Below are 9,212 nucleotides of genomic sequence, written 5' to 3'. Positions count from 1 at the left end.
CTGACAGCTCGCGACCCCCTGAGGGGTCCTGACCCCCAGTTTGAGAACCCCTGTGCTAAACATTCGTATGCCCCTTCATGCTTCCACCACCATTCCAGAGGACATGCATCCATGCTGATGATGCTTGTTTTTGTTTGTTTTTTAAAAAAGGATTAATTAAATTTGTGACTGAAGTCCTTGGGGAGTGAATTATATGTCTCCTACTCTGGGTTTTACCTGCATTCTGCCATATATTTCATGTTATAGCAGTCTCGGATGATGACCCAGCACATCTTCATTTTAAGAACACTTTCACAGCAGATTTGAGAAAATGCAAAGAAGGTACCAATGTGAGATTTCTAAAAATAGCTACAGCACTTGGCCCGAGATTTAAGAATCTGAAGTGCCGTCCAAAATCTGAGAGGGAGAAGATGTGGACCATGCTTTCAGAAGTCTTAAAAGGGCAATGCGGAAACTGCAGAACACAAACCACCAAAAAAGAAAATCAACTTTGCTAGTGGCATCTGAGTCAGATGATGAAAATGAACATGCGTTGGTCCGCACTGCTTTGGATCACTATGGCGCACAATCCATCATCAGCATGGATGCATGTCCTCTGGAATAGTGGTTGAAGCATGAATATTGGGTTAAGACATACAATTCTTCCCACCAAGGAGTTCAGTCACAAATGTAATTAATGCATTCTTTTTTTAATGAGCATCATCACTATGGAAGCATGTTCTGTGGAATGATGGCCAAAGCCTGAAGCATATGAATATTTAGTGCATCTGGCATCCTATAAATGTAAACAAACTTCTTTCTCTTGCAATTGGCTGAACAAGAAGTAGGACTGAGTGGACTTGTAGGCTCTAAAGTTTTACATTGCTTTGTTTTTGAGTGCAGTTATGTAACACAAAACTACTTTTGTAAGTTGCATTTTCACGATAGATTGCACTACAGTACTTGTATGAGGTGAATTTGTAGAACTGATCAATGAAATTGTTTTTAATCACTTTGCTTATGAAGTTATATTAATAAAGTTTTATGAATGAAACAACATTCATTCATAAAACCGGTTACCCCAATAACTGGCTAATTGAGTTTCACTTTCAATCCAATTGCTGCTTAAATCGCTGAAACTTACACTGTTTCAACATTGTAACTTCTGTTCACTGTTTGCCATTCCTTACACTTGTCCATATTGTAACTTGAACTCCATTTTAACGTGTCTCAAACTCCATTTTAAAATGCTCACTTCATTCTGTAAAAGCTTGCTGCAACCTTCATTTTTGCAAAACCCTGCTGTAATCTTATTAGTTTAGTTTAGATGTGTGAATGAGGTATGTATGGATGATGGACTCAACCTCCAGCCCCAGCCTGTCCTGATGAAATAAAGTGTAAACCACAATGGCTGAAATGCAGACAACAGCCCTGACAAAGTAGGAGGAGACCACCCTCAAAGGAAAAGAACAAAAATACAATTGAAGAAACATCAAAGCCAGGTCCTAGGCTGAAAGTCATGTCTGCAACTGACAGGTGATCAATCACACCGGACCCAGAGGCAGCGTGACTCAGCAAGACCTATAGACTCTGGATTCAAACTAAAGCCTACAAAAGGGATGGGTGAGATGGAAGACTTTGAAGGGTAACATTCTGCTGCCAACATGGAAGGGCATCGGTGCATGCTCAACAGAGACCCAGCTCTTCCTTGTGCCCGGCTTTCCTAGCCAGTTAGCCGCCACAATCTACGAACCCAAGCCACGAACTCAAGCTACATTCAGGACTGGTAACTATACAGCAGCTGCAGAACCTGTGTGTGTGTGTGTATGAACAAATGTGTGAATGAATGTGAAACTGAATGAAATGTGATAGCTATAACTGACTGCCTACTATGATTCTTTTTGTATTCACAATAAATGTGACATTTTGTCTTATCCACTTTAATAAGATCCTGTTCGTTTTTATTTTATTGGTATAACAAATTGAAAAATACTCTTTTGTTTACAAATATTTCCCTGCAAAACAATAATCAAAAATATTAAGTGAGCACTGTACACCTTGTATTCTGTGTGGGAATTGAAATCGATATATATGAAAATGTAGAAAAAATCTAAAAATATTTTAATAAATTTCAATTGATATTGTATTTAACAGTGCGAATAATTTTCGTAATCGTGCAATTAATTGTGATTAATTTTTTTAATCGCTTGACAGCCCTAGTTCTTTATCATCGGAAGACATCACTTCTCTGTGGAGAGGAAAAACCTTCAAATTAAGTACCCAGTGGTCAAGAAATTCAGAGTTGAGTTTGAATAATCTGCGACTTAGTTGGTTACTTCATCAATATGGTTACAATGGCACAGATCAACAAATCTACTTAGGCACTCAAGTCCCAATTTTGGGCTCCACTATGATCTACAAAACTTCCCTCATACCCTGTAGATGCCTAAACTTACTTGGTGTCTAATTTCAGGATAAAAGTTCCCTCTATGCCTAAGTTTCTGCCTCTGGGAACGTCCATTGCAGGCTTAGTCTAGGCAGCTGCCTAGACTATCTCCCACGTAAGAACATAAGAACTGCCATATTGGGTCAGACCAAAGGTCCATCTTGCCCAGTGTCCAGTCTTCTGACAGTGGCCAATGCCAAGTGCCCCAGAGGGAATGAACAGAACAGGTAATCATCAAGTGATCCATCCCCTGTTGCCCATTCCTAGCTTCTGGCAAACAACCCCTAGACCAATCTGCAAACCCGGGGAAGACAGGTGTTCATCTGCTTAATTCGCAGGTGAGAACCGCTTAGGTAGGCATGCTCAGTGGCTTCCATTGGGGAGGAGGTACCAGTACCCTCCCCAACTTCTAGCCCAGTGGTTAGTGTACTCGCCTGGAATGTGGGAGACCCAGGTTCTTTTTTACCACCTCTGCCTGCGGGTGGGGGGAGGATTTGAACAAGGGTCTCCCCACATCTTAGCAGAGTTGCTCTAATCAGTGAGCTGTGGGATGTTCTCATATGTGGCTCCCCTGGTCTTTCCTGTTGAAACTGCTCTACTGTGGATAAACGCTTAGAATGATTCATCTACGTGCTGACTCTGTAGCCTGATGGTTTGGGCGCCCAAGGTCTAGTCCCCTGTGACAATGAATTTTTAAGTAGTTATTTAGTGGAACAGCTTCAACAGGAGAGATTGAAGGCACCCCCCTGCCCCATCAGAATTTCCTAGAGCTGAGTGTTTACAGTACTTCCTCTGTGGAGTATGGGAGACCCTTGTTCAAATTCTTCCCACAAGGAGTGGGGAATTGAACCTTGGTCTCCTAAATCCCAGTGAGTGCTCTAACCACAGGGCTTAAAAGTTATAAGGTAGTTAACACTAACTCCTTAGCTTTTTTGTGTGGAATGAGGCAGGCACCTAATTCATTTTCACAAGAAATAACTTAGGCACCAACTTGGCCTGACTGCAGAGAGAGAGGTGCCTGCCTATGACCCCAGGCTTAGATGCATATCTTCATGAAAGGGGCAGTGCTTATAACAGCTAGTATTATAAGAAGAGAGCAACTGGACGCTGGTACCAGGAATTGGGGAATTGCATTCTAAAGCAATTATCTTCCGCATTAATTGTATAGGGAGCTGAAGTGCCTAACTCAGACTTTGTGAATTCCAGTGTTGTTCCTATGATTTTCTAGGCACCTAAAGTTAGGCATTAGGTGTTGTGACACTGAGCGTCATACGTCTCTCTGTGGATTTTTGCCAATGTCCTTAACCGTTCATTTTCTTGCTTTTAAAAACTCAAATTTTGTAATGATGCATTTTCACTAATCAACTTTCATTGGGTTTTGAAGAGAAACAATATTTCTAGGAGCTCTCCTTGTGCAGCTTCCATAGGGTATGTTGTTTTCCACTTTTGTTGTTGTTTTTCTAAATGAAGATACATTTTAATGGGACAGTATATTTCATCACCTTGCTAAATTAAGGGAGTGAGGATTGTTGCCCCACTCCGCTCTTTCAGGGCTGGTATCCGGTGCCCTGCTCAGTTTCTTTCAAAATACACCTGCCAAATTCATTCCATTGAGAAGGATAGGCTAGAGCAGAGGTTCTCAAACTGTGGTCCGTGGATCACCTGTGTTCCGCGAACTCCATGTGGGTGGTCTGTGGATAGTTCCCTCTAAGGTGTGCGCCTGGGTAAGAGCCGTGCAGGCATGGCTCCACTAATTAGGTGCCTGGATCCTGGAGAAAACACGCATGTAAGCTGAGGTGGTGGCCTTGGGGGGAATAGGGGATAGGTGGGAGGGGGCAGTGGGGTGAGAAGAGGGGGTGGGAGGAATTTGGGAGGTGAAGGGCTGCAGCGGCCAGAGAAAGAGGCAGTGTTCCCCAGCTCCAAGGCTGTGACTGCTAGGGAGGCACCCCTTCCTTCCCAGCCCCAGCTCGGGGGTTGCTGTGGCGGGGGGAGAGAGGGCACATCCATTGCATTAGAAAGGTAAGACTATTAATTTTAAAATATACATCGTGTGCTTTTATTTGTAGAACAAAAAAACATTATTATTAAAGGGGTTTTTTTATGTAGCGCTTTTATCCAAAGCGCTTTACGATAGTTAGCCAACGGTACAAGCAACATTTGGAAAGAGCATTAAGTGGTCTACGGAGACCCTCAGCAATTTTCAAGTGGTTTTGTGGGAAAAAAAAAAAAGTTTGAGAACAAGGGGCCTAGAGAAATGAGGGCTGCGGTGGGGGGCCCTCATTAAACACCGAGCTTTTCCCTGACTTTGACCATAAGGTTGGGATTTCTCAATGAAACATCTCCCTACGCAGTCCTGACGTGTCTCTCGCCTGCCAGGCACCATCTGCCCACAACGTGCAGCTGATAGCCCGCCATATGTGCACCACTTCCCCCCCTTTCCTCCCGGGCTGGAGGGGAGGACAGGGCCCCCTGCTCAGCCCCGCCCCCGCGGCCGGCTCCGGCTGCCCCCTTGAAAGCAGGCTGAGGCACGCCTCGCCTGGCAGCAGAGGGAGCTGGGCAAGCTGCCGCCACCTCAACAACGGCTTGTGGGGGCGGGCAGACAGGCGGAGCCGGCCCAGCCCCTTGCTCTGGGGGCGGGGTGCGCCTGCGGCCCCGCGACTCCAACGGCAGCGCTGCCGGGCCGGCCCCTTGCGCATGTGCTGCGGCGACGGCAGAGGGTCCTGCCCCCAGCTGCTGTCTCCGGACGCGGGTTGAGGGACGTGGAGAGGGCGAAGTCGTCGACCGTCTTCGGGAGTCGGTGCGGGGCAGCGGGGCAGGTCGGTCGGCCTGGGCTGCCGCCCCGCTCCTTCAGGGCTGGGGTCCCGTGCCCAGCGCGACTTCTGACCCCTCCGCCCGCCATTCTCCCCTGGAGCCGGGCCAGGGGTGCATGAGGACGGCTGTGGGTGTGGGAAGGGGTGTGTGTGTGTGTGTGTATATGTATGTAGCGGATAGGGAGGTTGTGATGCGATAACAACTCGCCGTGCGCTGGAGCTGGGGGCCCGAGGGCCAAAGCCCTTGCCTCGGGGGGTGGGACGCGTGCTTCCCACACGGCCTGCAGTAGCCCCCTCCCGAGGGGCTGGATCATCGTGGCAGCTAGTGCCCTGCTGGCTGTTTCGTTGTGTGTGAAAGGGGGCGATGGCAGGTGGTGTCAGGGCAGCGTGAGGGTTAACTCTTGGTGCTTCCCGATCCTCTTTGGAAGGGGCCAAACTGCAGAGTTAAATGTATTCCCTCCCCTGCCACAACCTGGCTGGGTGGTGAGCCTTGGTCCGTAGCCCGTGCTACTGGGCTCTCCAGAAGCCATGCTGTACATAGAAACAGTTGCTAGGGTAGGGCGGGCTTTGCAGGTTTATAGTCCCCTGCTATGGAGAGAGTTTTGCTGGGATTATTCCCTTTGTTGTGAGAGTTGCAAAGATTACCAAAAACACATGTCTGAGCTCAGTTCTGCTGGTGTTACATGGTAACACTCCTACTGACAGCCGTGGTACCTATTCTACTTAAGGAGAAGAATGTGGCCCTTTCTCTTTATTACAATAAAAGATAGTACTAAGAAAAATCTGATTGTAAAAACACAAGATGGTTGTACAAATACATGGGTGTGAGAAGAATGAATTTTGAATATTCATACGGTATGTATCCACCAGTGCAAAAGAAGAGTAAACATATTATTTGTAAAAAGAAAAGGAGTACTTGTGGCACCTTAGAGACTAACAAATTTATTTAAGGTGCCACAAGTACTCCTTTTCTTTTTGTGGATACAGACTAACATGGCTGCTACTCTGAAACATATTATTTGTGTTACTGGAGTGCTTAGGAGCCTGTCATGGACCAGGACCCCATTGTGCTGGGTGCTGTACAAAAGATCAAAAAGAATCCCTGCCCTAAAGAATTTACAGTCTAAATAAGATAAGAAACAACAGATGGATACAGACAGATAGTTAGGGAGTACCAGGAAACCATGAGACAATATTGATCAGCATGATAGGTGGTGGTATTAGTGTGCAGTGGTATAACCATTGTGAAGAGTTTTGAAGGCATCATGGCAAAGGAGAGGTTTAAGGTAGGATTTGAAAGGGGATAGTGAGGAGAGGAGAGTGGTGAGATGCCTTTTTTGTATTGTACAGGATTAATTTGTTTGGTGAGTCTTATTCTGCCCCTGGGAATTTCCACATTTTATAATTTAGATGTTTCCTATTAAAATAGCAAGCCATTTGGATTTTTTTAAAGATCAGAAGAAATATGTCTGAATTACAGCAGTATTGACTCAAGTTAACATTTGTAGACATTTTCACATATATCAGCAGCAACTTCACTTAAAAATGCATGGCAGTCCCACAAAAACTCCTCCAAGTTATCCTCACCTGTGCCTGTGGAAGTTAAATTAGTTGCATCAACTTGCTAGTAGTTTTAAGATTATTTTTCTTCAATACATTTCCTTTTCTTTATGAGGGACAAAAATGAATATCGCTAATTTATTAACAGGTATATTACCTTGTATGAGAGGAACAGAAGCCAAAAGGTTTTCCAAAGGAGAAACTTGAATATGTAGTCTGAAGTTTCTAATTTTGCTTGCATTATTATAATTCTTTATTATTTCTGCAATGCTATATGTTTGTGGCACCTTGTGGTCACAGTAGAAGAGTGTTTTTTGCCTCAAAGAGTTTACAATCCGAGATCTCAGTCCTGCAAACTGATAGATCCTTGTGCCCACCCAGACCCCCAGTGAAGTTAGTGGGGCTCTGGACAGGTGGAGCAGTTTGCAAGACCAGGGCCTGAAATGGGCAACTCCTTAATCGTGCCACTGGGACTAATAAGCATGCTTAAGGATTAAGTGTGAATTAAGGGCTGGACTATTTCCTAAAATTGGAATTGCCTCAAAGTATATCTGAGTACCACTTCAGACAGCAGAATAATTAGTTTTATCTTTAATTTTTTTAGGAATGAGTGACCAGCCAGTTTCATCTTTGTGGGACCAGGGAACAACAAAAACATATCAAATTCCTATTAATCATCTGGACTACAAGTTCATTGAAAAGTGCTCAGATGTTAAACACCTGGAAAAAATTCTCAGGATATTGAGGTAAACATTCATTATTATTTACATTACTGTTTTTTTTTTTTTTTTTTGGTTCATGGTTTATCTATTGGTAAGATTCTGAGGATTTGGCCCAAGAGTACTGGGCTCGGTACTTGACTCATCTTAAAAGTGTTGGTGACTTAACATAAGTTAAATCTCTAAATTAAAATAAAAAAGGTAACAAATCTTGTGAAAGATTCTTTATTGACAGCACTGGAAATAAAAGTTCTATGTTAAATCCACAGAGCGGGTACAGCTTGAGGAACAGCAGTGGAAGAGTCTTCTCATTGTTCCGCCACTGTACCTAATATGCGGCAAGGAGGAACCTGTGAGGGGGTGTGGTTATTTCAGACACTGTGCTGATTTAATCCTTGCAATTTTTGATGAGAGTGACAAGAATATTTATATGTCCAGTGTTCTTGTAGCTGTGTTGATCCTCTAAGAATATTTACAGTTAGTACTAATTGCAGTGGTTTTTGTAATGTGAACATTTGCCCATTAGACACTGGACCAAGGCCACCAACTCAATTTGCAGTTGTCATCAAACTGCTGTAATATATATATATTGTTTGTTTGTTTTGCTTAGTTTTTAAATGTGACATCTTTTTACTTTTTAAGGTCTGGTGAGGAAGGATATTACCCTGATCTTACATTATTCTGTGAAAAACGCATTGAATGTTTAGCTCCAGGGAGCAGAGCCCTGCGAAAAGATAAACCTCCAGCCTCTGCATCTGACTTTACAACTGAAGAATGGGAAAAAATTAATGATGAAATGAAGGTAAAGTATAATTTTAATTTAATGTAGTATGGTAATGTAAATATATTACACTAATTATTAGTGATCAGATTTTTTTAGTAAACCTATTTAGAATTTGATTGTCTCTGTTCTCAGACTGATTACAAATCAGTAATGCAGCAATTTGCAGTTGCTAATAGTTCACGTGGCCTTGCACATTAGGACCTGTTTCATTAAGTGAGGAAATATTGACCAGAACACTCCCTTAATTATCCTTTTTATTTGAATAGGACCCCTGAATCTTTAACTTCTATCTGAACAGCCACAACAAATAATGACACATTTATACACCACCTTTGATTGAGAAGAATCACAAAGTATTTACAAACTATATTCAGGGAAACGCATCACTCTCAACTGAAAAAATGTAGCATCTGATTATGTTGGGGCACAACAACACTGCATCACACTTTTAGGACAGGAATTGAAGAATTTCATATCTAGCTGAAAATGTAGAGGGAACTTAGGTGGAAGAGCCTTTAGCTTTAAGGACATCTTAAGGACAGCAGTTCCAATAGTTTGGCTCCTCAGCAGTCATAACTGGATGCAAGTCCAAGTCCTAATGTGAAATATGAACCTGTGATTTTCTGGACTGGAGTTGAGTATGCTACTAATTGAGTCCCATTGGGGTTGATCCTGAGAGGTATCAAGCACTTGTGGAATTTTTTGAATTTAATAATATGACCCCTTTGAGTTCTCCTATTTTTGGTTAGAGATTTTACGAAATTTTGAGGTTTAACATGTGAGAGATGGTTTGGAAAGGGATTTCTTACAATAACAATGTATGGGTTGATGTTTTGTGTTTTATTACAGGATTTTTTAATCATAGATCCTGTCCATATTAGTCTGTGTCCTAATCACATTTACATTGTTTCTGG

At 43.1% G+C, this 9,212-nt stretch overlaps 1 protein-coding gene across 8 annotated transcripts in view; it reads left to right on the top strand.

The window, feature by feature from the left end:
- Positions 1–4,969: 4,969 nt before the first annotated feature.
- The window catches only part of SPAG1 (sperm associated antigen 1), a 68,089-nt gene continuing 63,846 nt past the window's right edge, over positions 4,970–9,212 (top strand). For 2 of the 8 annotated variants that reach the window (XM_043539279.1, XM_037892210.2), the window contains exons 1-3: positions 4,970–5,241; positions 7,400–7,541; positions 8,157–8,316. In XM_043539279.1, coding sequence (XP_043395214.1) covers positions 7,402–7,541; positions 8,157–8,316 — 300 coding nt within the window. In that variant the 5' untranslated portion in view covers positions 4,970–5,241; positions 7,400–7,401. The other 6 variants (XM_043539280.1, XM_037892207.2, XM_037892211.2 and 3 more) reach the window with 5 other exon arrangements.

This window comes from Chelonia mydas, chromosome 2 (assembly GCF_015237465.2).
Source record: "Chelonia mydas isolate rCheMyd1 chromosome 2, rCheMyd1.pri.v2, whole genome shotgun sequence".
Classification (NCBI taxonomy): Eukaryota; Metazoa; Chordata; order Testudines; family Cheloniidae; genus Chelonia; species Chelonia mydas.
The sequence above is the reverse complement of the archived record's forward strand: the minus strand, read 5'-3'. Positions and strand labels throughout refer to the sequence as shown.